This window comes from Magnolia sinica, chromosome 1 (genome assembly GCF_029962835.1).
Source record: "Magnolia sinica isolate HGM2019 chromosome 1, MsV1, whole genome shotgun sequence".
In the NCBI taxonomy this organism is placed as follows: domain Eukaryota; kingdom Viridiplantae; phylum Streptophyta; class Magnoliopsida; order Magnoliales; family Magnoliaceae; genus Magnolia; species Magnolia sinica.
In genome coordinates this window covers 136,611,451-136,628,938 of record NC_080573.1, presented here as the reverse complement: position 1 = coordinate 136,628,938, position 17,488 = coordinate 136,611,451, and the positions used below count along the sequence as shown (strand labels likewise).

The 17,488-nt window shown below is 41.2% G+C and overlaps 1 protein-coding gene across 2 annotated transcripts; it reads right to left on the bottom strand.

Annotated features, from left to right (window-relative positions):
* Positions 1–77: 77 nt before the first annotated feature.
* On the bottom strand, positions 78–16,892 carry LOC131219717 (uncharacterized). Of its 2 annotated transcripts, XR_009158377.1 has the most exons (3): positions 16,361–16,892; positions 199–599; positions 78–154 (listed from the first exon to the last, which is right to left on the bottom strand). XR_009158377.1 is itself a non-coding variant. In XM_058214873.1 (2 exons), the coding sequence occupies exons 1-2, from the start codon at positions 16,707–16,709 to the stop codon at positions 277–279; spliced, it is 672 nt and encodes a 223-aa protein (XP_058070856.1). In that variant the 5' UTR covers positions 16,710–16,892; the 3' UTR covers positions 78–276. The 2 variants fall into 2 exon arrangements, 1 of the variants encoding a protein (XP_058070856.1); XM_058214873.1 differs by having other exon boundaries at positions 78–599.
* Positions 16,893–17,488: the final 596 nt, after the last annotated feature.

The window sequence follows — 17,488 nt, the reverse complement described above, 5'->3', positions numbered from 1 at the left end:
TAGCCTTCCCTATTTGTTAGCAGAGGCAGACCTGTCAGCACTCCGCCTATGTTTAAGCCCCCCCCTTGCACAGAAAATAGTCAGTGAATATGCAGATAAATTACAATAATGAAAGATAGAGATCACAAAAAATAAGGAACAAGGGCATCTGGAGGCAAGATAGAGATCACAAAAAATAAGGAACAAGGGCATCTGGAGCCAAGATTATCAATGGCCTCCAGCAATCCTATGCTTACATTCTTGATCACACACATACCAAAGCTTGTCATGCTGGTCCTACAAAGATTCTATGAACTGGAGGATCAGATTCACCATTTGGGCATCATAAGCAGGACCCTCCATTTGGAAGTGGCCTACACCTTCAAGTAAATGGGTTTCAACGCGGCCCGACACAGATTTCAGCTTATTCTCCAACTGCTTTACACTTGTAAACCCGTCATTGGTACCCATAACAAAGAGCTTTGGTTTGGGAGATTGTAGAATGGCTTTTTGGTGCCTGCCAAAGAGGATGGAGGCAGTCCAGCCAAATGGGTACCCTAAACTCACATAGCCCACAACCTGTTCGACCAGATCCACTGCAGAACCTGAAATTGCTGCACCTGCGCAAACATAACACATGTAAGCAAGTCTTCATAAAGGCATATGTACAGATAAAAGTACTATTTCATTTTTAAAGAAAAATGTTATCAACAATCATGTGTCCACCCGAAGAAAAATGGCAACGCTGATCTCATACCATCATTGCATAACCTTTGTAGTGAGCTGCTCATCTATTGATTTAAACAACAGCTATGCATGTGAAGTTTCATATTCATGGCTAAACAAGCTGTTGAGGGTAGTTCTAGTTCTGGGCCAGGCCAACTACTACAGGGGATTTATTGAAACCATTAAATTCAGGAATATGATTAAAAGTGGCTCCTAGATGGGGGTTGCAATGGCTCTATTTGCGATATTCCTATCTACTATGTTTGAGATTTATAATTCTTCCATTTTACTGGATGGAATTTCAATGAGTTAGGTCCGTGAGGAGGGAGGGAGGCCCGCGGGCACACACACAGACCAGAACTAATAATGGCTTAACCACCTTGTTGGAGAATCACCACGCAAGTATGCTTCTCTATGTTCATGGTGAAATGAAACCTCGACTGCCACCAAATACCAAGAGATCAACTAAATCTGCTAGCTTCCTAGAGAAATTAATCCCTCTCATCAGCCCCCCTAACAGCAATCATGGGAATAACCCTAGGATATCAGCTTTTGAGGGAATGCTCATAATTCCACCTCACACAAATCCATTACCATCATCCTTCCAACAAGGACCATGATATTGATATTATATAGCATCTACTTTTCTTGAACCTATACATGCAAGTTCTGAAAATTCTACTGTTCCAGTTGATCCCCTCCTAGTCAAGTGGGGAAGACAGTCCTCGTAAGGGTCACACATTTGGGTCCTATAGTTTTATTTCCTTTTTCATTTTATCACACATACTTTGTTGAAAGAACCGAGTCCTGTAGACTAAAAAAATATTAATATTCTATTTGAATAAAAGGCCATAAGATTCTCGATCATGGCACAATCAGATTGCTAAACAAGCATCTGGGGCCCCAGATTTCCTAGAGTAAAGAGAGTATCATGCACATAATTGGCACATTTACTTATTATGTTGAAAATACGGCTTCGAGCTTTGCTAACTGCATACGCTTGTTCAATAAAGCTCATGTACACATAGGTGCAAGATCTAATCCATCCATCAGGTTGGTCCAACCTTGTACATATTTCCCAGACAAAATCTGGACCAATCAGCATGTGGGCCCTAGTATTGGAAACAGGTGGATGAATTAGACCAAGTTTTTCTGAGCCGAAAATTTGTTTTGCAAACTGCGAACCATCCTACCAGTGGATCGACCTGATTTTTGGGCTAGGGAATCAATGTAGTGGTGCTGTAGCGATGGATGGATTGGATCTTGGACCTATCATGCCATGATGGCACATGTGGTGGCCTGTACATGAGCTTTATTGCACATGCCATGCATGTGGGCTTAGCAAAGCTTTTTACTGGCAGCCTAGTTGGAAAGGAATTTAAGTAACCAAAGAGCTCTGTCAATTAAATGGTGTTTGAATTGTTGCTTCCAGTTCTGTTACAGCTGGATACCTCATATGCCCAGAGGTTTCCCGTGTCGAATATGACATAAAATGGGTATGGGGTCTGTGTTGGACATGGAAAGCTCTAGCTGAATATTCTATGTTTAAACTTCTAACATATATGCCGGAAAATTTGGTGTAACCCCTCATCCAAGGGGGACACACAATGGATGGACTGGATGACTAAACTGCATCTCACTGGGCTCTATATACAAGCAGGAAGGTTTCAATGGGTGGGCATCCACTCTCAACTGTTGTTTGTAGTGTGGCGCACCTAAGTCATGGATTGGCCTGATTTTTAGGCCCATGGCTCACCATGGAAGGATGCATCAGATTAATGGAATGGATGTCTGTCACACATCAGGGTGGCCCCCACAGAGCTCAACCTCATGGGAAGCGTCAACCTCATAGTACTACACACACACACACACACACACACACACACATATATATATAAAAGAAATGCTCCAGTGCTCCTAATTGCATTGGGATACTTTGACTATCAAGTCCACCAATCTTGATTGTTCACTAGGTCCAACATATATTTCATGGGCAATCATGCAAGCATCACCCTAAGCTGATAAATACTAACCATTCAATCAAGGGTCTTAAATATGGATAATTAAGCCCAAAGTTGCTACCTTCACATGGTCATTGGGTAGGAAGAAGGTCCTCACTATTGATAATCTTTAAAAGAGGTCTTTGATGATCCCGAATATGCGCTGCATGTGCAACCGTGATGCTGCAACTGTTGACCATCTATTCATTTCCTGCCTGTTCACTCAAGGGGTTTGGAACCATTTCATAGCTGCCTTCGGTGCCGCTTGGGTGATGCTGGGGTCGGTGCAGGACCTTCTTTGGGCTTGGCATGGGGGTGGTGGGGGGAAGCAAGCTCGGTTGAAATGACATTTGATGCTTCCTGCGATCTAGTGGTCAATACAAGGGGAAAGGAACCATCAGTGTTTTTGTAATCAATCCTGGCCTCTTCAGGTGGTTGTGTTGGGGGATTACCTTTTGTTGTTTGAATGGACTGAGCTGTAGTGACTTTTGGGGGTTTCTATGCTCTTTTTTTTTTCTGCCCCACCTTGCAAGTGAAAGCTTTTTCCTTTTTCTTTGTTGTTCTTTCCCTGTCTAGTTGTTGCTAGTAGGTTCTTAATAAAATTTTCAAAAAATGGACGGTCAAGATTATTTACAGAAAAATGGGTCCGATCTACAATTTGATCCATCTATTTGTTAGACACCATCTTGGATTGCTTATGATTCTAAAGAATCACTTTTGTTAGGCAACCGTAGCCATCCCATTATGGCTTGGAAAATGGATGGCTGTAGAAAATAAGACCAAACCATGGAATGATTGGATCATCGAATTAGGGCAATCTCTGCATGGTAGCCTTAGAAATCTATTCTAGACTTGATAGATAGTTTGGATAAATCAATTGGGCAGTCTAACTGAATTGATGAAACTAGGAGAACTGGATCATCTCTCTATATGTGTATGAGTGTGTCGAGTATGGGCTCCTAGTAGTCGAGAAAATGACCCATTTGATCAAATATGCTACTAATAGATCTTTACTGGTTATTATGGTGTGTACTTCTGGAGGAGCACGCATGCGAGAAGGAAGTTCGAGTAGAATTATCGTGGAGAATGGCAGGATATAGGAAATTCCAATGACCATTAGATATGAGTCACTCAGGTCCTAAATAATCAAGAAACCCCCTGGAAGGATCCGAACTAGACAATCTTTTTTTGGGAGCGATTCATCCTTCCCAAATGCAGCATACAACTGTTCACTGTACTGCGCTCTCCAAGTATGCTTGTTCCCTCCTTCCTTACCATGACAAGTCTTTGTGAAATAACTCTGATGAGGAGAAAAAAGAAGTTAAGAGATCCTTATGGCCCAAACCCAGACGGCGGAAGACATGATTTTTTTATTTTTTATTTTGAAAGGTGAAAGTTTTATTAAAGAAGAAACAACAAAACAAAGAAACAGAAGACGGAGAATACACAGCTCAAACTACAAACAGCGAAGATTGCTAAAAAGAACAAAGGGGCTACATCCCTGCCCAGTCTGATAACAACGAAACGACTCCAAAAATGATTGCTTGGCTAGATCTAGACAGATTCTGAAAGCGCCACCTATTTCTTTCTCCCCATAAGGCCCACCAAATAGCTAGTAGAGCAAGAAGCCATTTGGAACGATTAACAATCCCACTACTTCCACCGTGCCATGGCCAAAGAAGATCCCGAACTGTCCTTGGCATCACCCACTTCACCCCGAACTCCACAAGAAAGTAATCCCAAATCTCTCTCGCGAACGAGCGGAAAATGAAAAGATGATCCACAGTTTCTTCGTCACGGTTGCACAAACAGCACATGTTAGGGATCAACATTGTTCTCTTCTGTAAGTTGTCAATCATAAGGACCTTCTTTTGGCCCACCAACCAAGTAAACACAGCAACTTTTGGAGTTGCCCATACGACCAAAAATGAAAGGCATGCTCATCCTGGAGAATAGAATGGCGAGACTGCATGTTACCATAAAACGACTTAATCGAAAAGTGACCTGAACTATGCAGCGTCCACACCCAAGAGTCGGGACCTCCTTGCGGAAGACATGAAATGAATTGAAAAAAAAAAATGTCATAGCAAAAAGAAGTGGACTGAGATTATTTGTCCTATATGTGCAAATAGAATTCGCGCATATCTTCACCCGAAGTAGAGCATAGGATGCCTTTGGCATCCAGGGTCACAGATCGACCATAGACCCTGTTCAATATGTGGAACGCATTAATTGTTCGCTCTTCAGTTGGGCAGGGAAGGTCGAAGAAGGGCAATCACTCATTCTTAAAACCAACATTCTTAAGACCAAAAGGTTGGACAGAAAAAGGGGAAGAGCTCTCTGTTCCTGTTTATCCTATAGCTGGATCCTTCGGAACCACAAGAATCCTAAGGATTCCAACTCAGCACCTTTTGAGAGTTTGAGAAGAGTTGCTCTTTGGGGAGCACAATATGATGAAAGTTGCAGTCAATAAGGTAAGGGCCCTAGATTTGGATGCTCAAGTGGAATTTGGGGTATTCCAAAAACTTGGAGATCCAACTACAAGAAGGCAAGTAGTCCGATACAACATTGCTCTGGTATCTTTCGCCACTATTTGATTTATTTATTTTTATTTGAGGAGGGATCAAGTAGTCTTCTCCGCAATATACTAGGAATGGGATACAAGTAATTACCGATATCTCGTGTGTGTGTGTGTGTGTATATAGGAATGCTCACCTATGTACTAGTTCGCACGTCATTACATGCGAACCTTAAACGTATGGTTTAGATTACGTACGATATATATATATATATATATATATATATATATATATATATATATATATATATATATATATATATATATAGGAATGCTCACCTATGCACTAGTTCGCACGTCATTACATGCGAACCTTAATGTCAACCATAGGATATGACATATGGTTTAGATTACGTACGAGTTTAAGAGTGAGTTTCGGTCATGCGCACGTTGTGGAGAGAGACTCTATCCTATTCACACGCTTCCTGACGCGGGTTTCCCATAGAAGCCTTTCACAAGAAGTTACTGTGCTGGGATGCTAGGTGGGGCCACCATGATGTTTGTGAGAAATCCAACCCGTCCATCCGTTTTGCAAGATCATTTTAGTACATTAGACCAAACTGGAGTGGAACTAAAACTCTAGTGTGCCGCACGAGAGGAAACAATATGGATTCAGTGACTACCGTTGAAACATTCATTCGGCCATAAAAGCTACTTATCGGGACTAAGTTTTTTGTGATTTTACTTCATCCCATTAGGAATAACCTTATAAACAGTTTGGATGGCATATAAACATTAAGGTGGAGCCCAGGAAGGTTTTAATGGTAGTAAAGTCTTTCCCCACTTTTTCATATTGTATGGCCCACTCAAGTTTTGAATATAATCCATTTTTTATCTTATGTCCTAAGATTATCTCACAAAAAAGATGAACGAGGTGGATTTCTCACAAACATCACGGTTGGCCCCAGATAGCATCAAGCACGCCTACTTCCGACGACAGGCTTCCGCAGAAACCCGGTGCCGAGCCTCTCTCGAAATTATTGGACGCAAGGTGACTACTGATGCTGCTTTGTGGCCCCATCATGATGTATGTATCCTATCCACGCCTTCGATCAATTTTCTAGACTATTTTATGGCATGAGCCCCAAAAATGAGTAAGATCCAAATCTCATATGGACCACACCACAGGAAAGAATGATGATTGAACACTTACCATTAAAATTTCTTGGGGGCCACAAGTTTTAGATTAAGATGATATTTTCATTCTCTCTTTATCTAGGTTTGCGTGACTTAATCAACGGGTTATGACAGATAAACATTACGATGAGCCTTACGAAGTTTTTAATGGTGGGCATTATCCCAATTTTTTTTTGGGATAAGGCCAAAAATGAGCCAGATCCAAGGCTCAAGTAGACCAGACCACAGGAAGCAACGATGATAATGATTCTCATCGTTGAAATTTTTCTAGGGCCCACCGTGACGTCTATTTGCCATCCAACCTATTCATAAAGATATATAGACCTGGATGGAGAGAAACACAAATATCAGCTCCATCCAAAACTTCTGTGGCCCCCAAGAAGTTTTCAACAGTAAGAGTTTAGTCCCTATTGTCTAGTCCACTTGAGCCTTGGATCTGCCTCATTTTTGGGTTTATACCCTAAAATGATACAAAAAAAAAAAGAAGAAAAAAGATGGACGGTGTGGATAAGACCTACACATCAGGGTTGCCAGTCAAAGCTGCTGTCCTAGCTGGAGAGGCGGGGGTAAGAAGCGGACGGGATTTCCTGCGAAAGCCTTTCGGAGGAAGTTCTTGCAAAAGGATGGTGGGTGGGGCCCACTACAATGTATGTGAGAAATCCATTCCGTCCATCCGTTTTGAGAACTCAATTTAGGACGTGCGACCGAAAATGAGGTGGATACAAAAGGCAAAATTGGGGAAGGAAATTCCCACCGTTAAAAGCTTCCTAGGCCCCACCTTGATGTTTATATGCTATCCAAACATTTTATAAGGCCATTCCTAATGGGATGAAGCAAAAAAACAACAAAAATATAGCCTGATACAAAACTTTTATGGCCATAAGAATGCTTCAACGGTGCTTACTGAATATTCACTGTTTCCTCTCATGTGGCACACTTGAGTGTTGGATACACCTAATTTTCAGTCGCATGTCCTAAATTTAGCTTTTAAAACAGATAGACGGGGCGGATTTCTCACAACCATCGAGGTGGGCCCCACCCAGAATCCTTGCGGGTAACTTACTGCGAAAGGCTTTCGCGGGAAATTCGTGGACGCAATCCGTGTCCAATCCGGTTGCGTGCTAAGTACGCGGTTTGGCCAGTGACGATGCCACTAACCGGGTGGCTAGTGGTCGGTGCTATGTGGACCCCACCATAATCTATGTGTTTATTCACACCGTTCATTCATTTTTACACGTCATTTTAATAATTTATCCCATAAATGAGGCAAATCAAACTCTCAGGTGGACCACACCATGGGAAAACAATAGTGATTAAACGTCTACCATTAAAAACCTCATATGGCCCACTGTAATGTTTATTTGACATCCAACCTATAAATCCGATCATACATACCTGGATGAGGCCAAAAAACAAATATCAGCTTGATCCAAAACTTTTGTAGCCCTGAGAAGTTTTTAATGGTGAGAGTTCAATCAACACTGTGTGGCCCACTTGATATTTTGATCTACCTCAGTTTTGGGTTCATACCATAAAATTATCTTTAAAAAATGGATGGACGGCATGGATGAGACACAAACACCATGTTGGGGTCCATAGAGCATCGACCATTAGCCATTGACCAGTGGTAGGGGAATAGCCAATCCGTTTCCATTTATACCAGGTTTGTTTTCGGAAGCCTGTCGCACAAAGTAGGCACGCTGGGATGCTATTTGGGGCCAATCGTGATGTTTGTGAGAAATCCACCCCGTTCATCTGTTTTGCGGGACAGATTCAAAACTTGAGTGGGCCATACAGGATGGAAAACTGGAGAAAGACTTTACTACCATTGAAACCTTCTTGGGCTCCACCTTAATGTTTATATGCTATCCAAACTGTTTATAAGGTCATTCCTAACGGGATGAAGTAAAATCACAAAAAAACTTAAGACTGATAAGTAGCTTTTATGGCTGAATGAATGTTTCAACAATAGTTACTGAATACCCATTATTTCCTCTTGTGCAGCACACTAGATTTTTGGATCCACCCTAGTTTTGGTCTAAAGAACTAAAATGATCTCGCAAAACGGATGGACGGGTTGGATTTCTCGCAAACATAATGGTGGCCCCACCTATCATCCCAATGCAATAACTTCTTGTGAAAGGCTTCCGTAGGAAACCCGCGGAGGCGTGTGAGTAGGAAAGTGTCTCTCTCTGCGACGTGTGCATGACCGAAACTCACTCTCAAACTCGCACGTAATCTAAATCATACGTCATATCCTACGGTTAACATCAAGGTTTGCATGTAATGACGTACGAACCGGTGCGTAGGTGAGCATTCCTCTCTCTCTCTCTCTCTCTCTCTCTATATATATATATATATAGCCTAATTGCAGACATTTTTGAAACACCTCTAACAGAGGAACAAATAGTATATATATAGGGAAATGCTAACAACCTCATTGTTATGGGGAGGTCAGCAACATTCCCAAAGCTTTTGTATGACATGTGGGACATCCAATCAGCAATCTAGATGGTCCACTCAATACTACTATTGGGAGCAAGCCATTGTACAAGATTCAAGGCGGTTAGATGATCCTAAACCATCAATTGTTTACAAGTCATAGATTCACTTCTTCCACCCAACTTGAATTCTATGAGCAAGATCCTTTGCAATATCTAGTTCTCTACACTCATGAATTATCAACCAAAGATACCGAAAATGGTCATTTTGGGGTTACTTAGTAATCTTGAGTAATGAATTCCTCATTTCCACTCCTATTGTTGCAAAATTGCATTCCACGTACTTAGTTCTACTAATTTTAAAACCTTTAAATTCCAAGGCATCCCTTCAAAGCTCTAGCTTTGAATTTATGCCATCCCTTAATTACTCAATCAAAACTATCTCATCTTCAAACAACATACACCATGTGACCTCTTCTTGTAAATGCCTCCTTAACTTGTCCAAAACCAAAGGTCTCAATGCCAACCCCTGGTGTAACGCTGCAGTAATTGGAATCTCACTTCTCTCCACTAGTGGTCCTTGTATATGTTACTAGTTACCACTCTGCGATACATATTCTTAATCTCCTCTTCATGATACGCAGGCACTTGTAAATTACTTACAAATTGCATATGTGGCGTACAAGTGATTCAAAATGAACTATCCAAACAACACATAACAGCTTAGAAGTATCATGAACCAAGAACTGTGCCTATTTGATGATCAAGCTATCAAATTAGTTGACATTTATTGGATGATTAAAAAATGAATGGAATCCAATGGTCATATTTCAACAAACAAGTGCCCACGAATCAGAGGTTAGGATTGTGCAATCAATCTTATTTTTGTATTGTAACTTGGCAACAATGGATTTCACAATTTATCCGTTTTAATTTAACTCAATGTATGCCACGTGTACCCTTTCAATTCAAAGCGCTCGAGTATCAAGCATCATATGTAGCAGGAATATGAAATACCCCTCCTTGTTTTTAGTAAGTTCTAATTGCGAGGATTTTATTTCCCAAAATGAAAAGCATAGGCAACCGGTTCCCATCCGGTTGCTGTTTCCTAATCTTGGATAAGTGAAAGGGTCCACAAATTCTATCCCCAATTGGAGGGCGTGGACGCTGAACAAGTTATGTACTCGTGCGTCCTTAGCAACCTCCTGCTTGAACAATTGGATAGAGAAAAAGGTTCCCCATTCTCCAAGCCTTGAACTCTAGAACTACCCAGGTTCTAAACTCTACTTCCCGATCATCATCATTATCACCACCACCATCATCATCGAGCAATTTGGAACTTGCTTTTAAATGGTGAATTGGAAGACAATGAGCAGCTTGTCATCGATTTTTATTTTTTATTTCTTTAAAGGTAAATAATTTTATTGAGAAGAGCAAAGAAAACAGACTACAAAACAACCCCCTAATCGGGGTTCCAGTCCCTTAACAGCGAAAAAAACCTTACTGATCGCTGATGGAATGTTCCACTCACATTCCTAAAACAGCAACCATTTCTCTCCCACCATATAGTCCAAAGGACTGCTAACATAGCTTTCCTCCACTTTCCTTTCACAGTTTTAGACAGCATTGCTGCGTGCCAGGATTCCAACAAAGCTTCCACGGAACTAGGCACCCAGGCTATTTTGTAGAAGTTAAGAATGCTGCCCAAATACTTGAAGCGAATGGACATTGAAGAAAGAGATGGTTCACTGATTCTGCTTCATTCTTGGTCGGGACTGAGAACTCTATTTATCCCCACGAGCCAAGCGAAAGCTGAAACCTTGGACGGGACTCCATAACTCAAACATAAGCTGTGTGGCTGGAAGTGGAGGCTGAGGCAGTCCAGCTAGCTAAAGTTGACATCGACTTCGTGGAAAAGTATCCTGATCTATCTGTTGACCAGGATAAGGAGATGGGGAGATGCCATCCAATCTCTGCAATAGCTGCAAAAAATTGTCTTCCTCAAAGTCATTCAGGTTCCACCTACAAGGCAGTACCCACACTCCAGAAATGCTTACATTACTGAAACAGGCAGCGGCCGGTATGTTCTGAGAAGGGCAAAGGGCCGCTGGGTTGGGAAAATCTGCTTGCACAGGATGATTTCCTATCCAGATGTCATCCCAAAAACAAAATCTCTCGCCGTTGCCTAGTGAGAATCTTATCCCCACCCACACCTTATCAACCCCACTCCTTTTACCGAAGCCATGGAACTGGATGTAGCAGGGGTTCATATTGACAACACTATCGCACCAACACAGTCCCACATAATACTAACCCCCAGCCCAACGAATGCATGCACACCCCAAAAGGGCTAGCAAGAAAAAGAGGGTCATCAAGGCAGTTATTAGACACGATGCTAAAACATGAGAGGTGCATATACATAAATGGTTCCTTCATATCAGGTAAGTAAGATGGCACTGGAAGCTTCAAGGCACACACGTGCAGTTGGCTACAAAAAATGGCAAGGATCTCACTATTACATGGATACATGTAATGTCTCAAAATTTCAGTTTCTATGCACACACACATGCACGCACAAACACATACATGATACATGTATTTATCCAATAAGATATCAAAACAACTGTACTTTTTAATGCACTTTTTGTACGAGGCATGATAGAGAAAGCAAGAGGGAGAGTTATTCCATGGGCATTAGCACGACAAAGAGCATGTGGGAGCTAAAGTGGGAGGGCCTCTCTAGGAGATGGTTAAGTAGTTTTAATTTATTTTTATTTATTTCGAAAGATGACAAAAATTTTATTAAAGAAACAAACAAACAAACAACAACAACAAGATGGGGCCGCCAAAGAGGCGACCCACTTACAACCCAAGAAAATCCAGATTACAATCCTTTAGCTTGTAAACGCTAGAGGCCCACTCAACAAGAAGCAGCCTAGCCCTTTGGGAAGTTCCTTCCACCACCTTCCTCTCATTCCTTAAGTAGTTTTATAATCAAGGTTTCTAAAAGTGCGAGCCATAGCTGACGCATTCAGACTCTGTTAATCCTTGAGGCACACCGAGGCATAAGCCTCAAAAAATAAATATAAAAATATTTAAAAATATGAAAAATGTAAATTGAAACTTTTGAAACAGGACTAACATAATTGAAAAATAAATCGTAAACAATATAGAGTAAGGCACATGTGGTAAACTACGATATAATTTATGAAGATAACTGATTGATTTGGGTTATTTTGTGGTAGTAAATTACTATCATTAATAAGCAAAGATAACAAATAACAAAATTAGATGAGTAAAATACTAAGCACCAAATTACTTATTTGTAAACACTACAAAGCAGCTTATATGTCCAAGTCTCTTAGACAATGCCAAAAGGCAAATCACAGTCTTAATCAGAACAAAACTTCAAAGAAGAGCATGTCCCAAAAGTCAATTTGGCCCATGCTAATGCATAAATTATAATATTGGACCTCGGAATTGATGGTTCATATCATTATTGGATCTATTTTCTATCAATGATATTGACCTAAAAGTTGGAAGGAGTGAGCAGGTACAAGTTGAGGGCTCTAAAAGGGCAAGGGGAAGGCCCAAAAGGATGTCATGTGGGTGGAGGTAGTAAGAAAAGACTTGATGAACTATGGTTTAACTGAAGTTATGGCATGCCGATAGAGTGAAATGGCGGAAAAGGCTCCCCGGTGAGTTGAAGTGGGGTTCCTTCCTCCCTCACCTTGCGACCTAGGTATTCCGTTTCTGGTTTCCACCATGGTCAAGTCTTCTGTTTCTAGGCTTTTCATAAACTCCTGCTCAAGAGAGATTCATGTAGCCAACAACAATTAGTTGGTATAGGCTTAGATGATGAAGATATTGACCCACGATCAGTGATCAAAAGGTTAGAATAATCAAACTTGTGTGGATTTTGTCAATGGCCTACAATGTGTGGTCCAAATAAGTTACTAGATTGTCCATGTGCCCAAATGGAACTCATAGCATAGCACTAGATCACTTTTCTACAGAAAATATTTGGATTGTCTGCAGGAAGTAACAGTCCACATTCAAGGGACAAAATTCCCTCGATATGAAGATGAGTAATGGTCTTATTAGAGTCGCATATTAATTTCTAAGACAAAAAACTCAAGATGAGTTGCAAATGATGGATAATCCACACAGATTATTGAACCATCCATGTATTAAATGGCAATTACCAATTGTCTATGCAAGGTTGTGCATGGGCGATCAAGATAAGCCAACATGATGCAAAATATAAAGCAACCTATGAAGCATCAAAATCTCCAATAGAAATAATCAAGTTCTGAATTAATCATCAATCCAGGTGATCCATCCAATCAGCTCACCTAAGAATGCCATGGCTAAAGCATCACATAGGTCCAACAATCCAAAATGCGTGACCAATGGTTTAGAAAGAAACTAGACTAATATGTCAATTCGGTAAGACATGCAACACTTGCTTAACTTATTTCTTATTTTCAAAATTTGGTGGTAGGTGTCGCTGGTTGATGGAGTGGGATGGTGATGAGGGCATCTGAGCACCTACAGGAGTTTATTGGAGGAGGAGGAGAGTTGAGGCCCCAACCCTAGTTTCATTATGGTTTGATGATCATTACATGGGGCCCGGTGGACCCAATTCAAGTTATTAGTCGCGTTAAAGACCTCACATGCATGGTTGTGCATTTTTTTAAAACCCCACACTAGGAAGATGCATGTGGGCTACTTATTTGGAACTAACTGATACATCTTTGGACTGTTTGGACATCATCCAGCCTGACATGGATCACATCTGGACGTAACAAATGCTAGACTATGCCTTTGGATATCTTGGACACATCAGTTTGGTGATCTGAACCGTTGGATATGTTAGGAGACTCAAGTTTAGGTGTACAAACACTCTAGTCTGCAAATCTGAGCCATGGACACATTGGACTACATTCATCCAGGCCGTTGATCACGAGTGGACGTACCTGTTGCACGTTGGAGATCATCCTTGTGCCATGTGGTATATATTTATTTCTGCTTTATTTTAGGTTATTAGAGATTTATGTTTTGACCTTGACCGTTAATAGATTCGAATGGTCAAGAATAGTTCTAGACTTAGGGTTTGCTTAGGTTTTCTTATATATACTTGTTTGAGACTTGAGACTTGAGATGATGGAAATATTGAATGAAATTTCTCTACATTGCTTCTTTTGAGCAAGAAGACTTCCTGTAAATGGAATTTAGTGTGAAGACATTAGAGTGATTCCAAGTTGTCTTTCTTATTCCTATTAAGGTATTTCTTTCTTCTTTCTTTTTTCATTGAATATCTTTTTTCTCTTCTTTCTCAAACCCTAACTCCATCATCATCAACCTAGCTCATCACCGACCAAACCAACGCAACCCCACCACACCGTCCATACAACTGTACGGACATGCTCGTACATTGCATGGACATGTCCGTACAGCCGAACGGGCTCCCCCCTCATTGATCATCTCTCTTCTTCTCTATTTTATAAAACCCTAATCCTAACCCTAGCCTTTTATAAAACCCTAAATTCCAAATTTGCTGATTTCCAAATCCAAACCCTAATCCATTCAAACCCTACCAAAGTGCAAGTGAATCCTCGAATCTAAAACAAATCCTATGCCAATTGGAAGTTCTACCTTTCATTGGGCAATGTCCAATCAATAGCCCTAAGGATTTATTTTGTGGGATTGTGATGTGCTCTTGAACTTGAGCTTGATTGAATATTTAATTTCTCTAAATTTGTGGTAGATTGGCTTTATTTTATGTTTTGATTTACTTTGGTAGTTCGTTAATTAATTTATTTGCATCATCCTAGTTTAGGGCATCCATCTTGCATCAAATAACGGAACAGGATTCATATACCTGACCTAATTAGTTGGAATAATGAGATGATGATGGTGGTGGTGGTGGTGGCGGTGGGTGTTGCTCGTGATGCTAATCTTGCACGCCCTTGTGGTGGGGTCTACACTTAACATGGATCACTTCTAAGCCAACATTGCCCCATTGCCCCTACATTTGGAACAGGGGGAATAACTGCAACAGAAAAGACGAGAATAAAAATAAAAATATGCTGTTTCCCCAAATACACCAGACTCAAGCTCATCTAAGATGCATGCCTCGGGGCTGAGGCTCACACTAGGCACACCTTGAAAAAAAATTATTACCTCTCCTTGAGGCGTCTAGGGATGTGAGGTGCACTTGAGAAATTAGAGCAAACAGTAACAGCTGAGCTACAAACCCAAGAAGAAAAACTTTGGCCTGAAACCCCACATCCAATTTTAATCACCATCAACATATAGATACAAAAGCCTAGAACCATACCCGTTCATTCTCCTAACATGGACGCCAATTTAACAAAGCTAAAATCACATGAAAACAAGAATGCATCTAGTGTTTATTATCATTATTGTTATCAACATCTCTTCAACAAAGGCACTTTATCATTGTACATGGACCACTCCGTTGGTAGCACCCTATAGTGGTTTGGATTTGACACTGGTTGGACAATCTGAGACACTAGATTAGAGGACATTTACCCTTTAAATGTGGCCCATTGGCCAGACTGTTTCACCCACTCATTTTATCTTGAAGTCTGCTTTTCCGGATGTTAGGATCGTCCAAGTGGTGCTTCACTTCCTGTACAGCCTACCTGAGGTAGGACACACCAAAATGAACACTATGGATCTTTGATATATGAGCAATGCGTATGAGCTAGAGAGCCAGATATCTAAGACAAAGTGTCTAACACCTAATAAATTCGCTAAAATCAAATGCCCATTTCTCCAAACTCAAAATTAATAAAACCCAATCAAACATGCAAATTTATACTAAAAAATCTTCACTCTCTGCAACACATGAACCCTAAATCCTAAAACCCCAAATCATACAAAATCAATCAAGCGGGATACACAAAATCATGGATCTTCTTGCCCAAAAGACAAGCTTGATCACAAATCAGATGTACCAATGTGCTTAAAAAATGGATGGCTAGGAAAAAAAATAAAATTAAAATCCATCCATCCATCCATTTCCTGGACTGGCCCACCTAAAAGGTTCACCTGCTAATTTTTGGACCAGAAGATCTACACAGTATAGCCTACCTGATTGACTGCTCGGATCTTGCAGACATGTGCAGTAGGTGCTGATGAGCAGGACTATGCATGCTCGTGGGCCCAGCAAACCTCTAATTACAAGAACCCATTTCATGAACTCACAATCAAGCATACAATCTACACCAAAAAAAAATAAATCTCAAAATGTAGTTTTAAAACCCTAACATCGCATATAAACAAATACCCATTTCATAAAACTCCTAATTCCATCAGAAAATCCAATCCATTTCATTAAATTCAATTTCCACTCAACAAAACCCATCAAACATCCATTTTGCAGGAAAAAAAAAAAAACAAAGTAGAAGAAGAAGAAAAAACATAAGAGAAAATCTCAAAAATCCAAAGGAATCGAAGAAAAATAGTACCTGCCGAAGAACCCACCAACAGAATCCGATCGGCCAACAGATTATCAACAGCCCATTTGCAGACAACAATTACATCGCGGATTTCAGCAGAGCCTGTGAGAGAAGCTCTTCCAGTAGACCTACCAGCACCTCGCATATCAAACGTAACGGCCGTGTACCCTCTCTCCGCCAAACCAACGGCTATCCCTCTCAGCAGGCCTTGGCAGCCACCCAAGACGGAGTACGGATGGACAAGCACAATTACCAAATTGTCCTTGGGGTCTTTGGGCTTGAAGACTCGGGTGTGGAGCTTGGCGCCATCGGCAGTTTCAACGGTGCAGGATTCGACGGTAGATGATGGTGTGGTCATCGAGAGAGAAAGAGAGATGTTAAAATAGCAAGGGTTTGAGAAATGAGGGGTGTTAAAGAGAGCAGATGTAAGAAACGAGCAACTGCGTTCTTAAGATGTGTTTTCTGGCAGTTTGGTAGCATTTGGGTGGGACTTTTAAGGAAAGGATGGTGAAATGAAGGAGACCAGACGGAGGTAGACGAACATTCACAGCGGGAATCCGATTGGGACTCGCGCGTGTGAGATTCGGAAAAGGGCCTCTCTACACATGTGCCATTCATCCGGAGAATCCTACGGTTAGTATTCCCTGGCCGGTCATCATCGCCGGAACCCGGGGAGCATTCTACCCGTCATCTCATGGACTGCCGACTAGATGGGCGACTCCTGTTCGACTCGACCGAGTTGACTCGGACTAGTATGCGTCAGAACCATGAGTCACCCGTTCGCCTTTGACTCAGGCCACGATTCGACTCAACCGGAATGATTTGGTATGAGCCACCGAGTCGAAAACCATGGGCGACATGGTGATGTATGAAAAACAGTGTCGACGCAGTGGGCCCTATCATGGATGGCCTTCCAATATATCAAAATTTCCCGCCAAGTGTTTGACTAATGGTCGTTTTCTTTTCTACAGTTCGGCCCTAATACTTAGTCATTTCTTCTCATCTCATACGTAACATGAATGGGCCTTCCAGCAGGGCAGAGTGCTGTTGAGTAGCTTATAAATCTCTTGAATATTTTGACGTTCTTTACTAGAGCATCGTAGAAGGAGTGTTGGAATAATGACAGGTGGCATTATC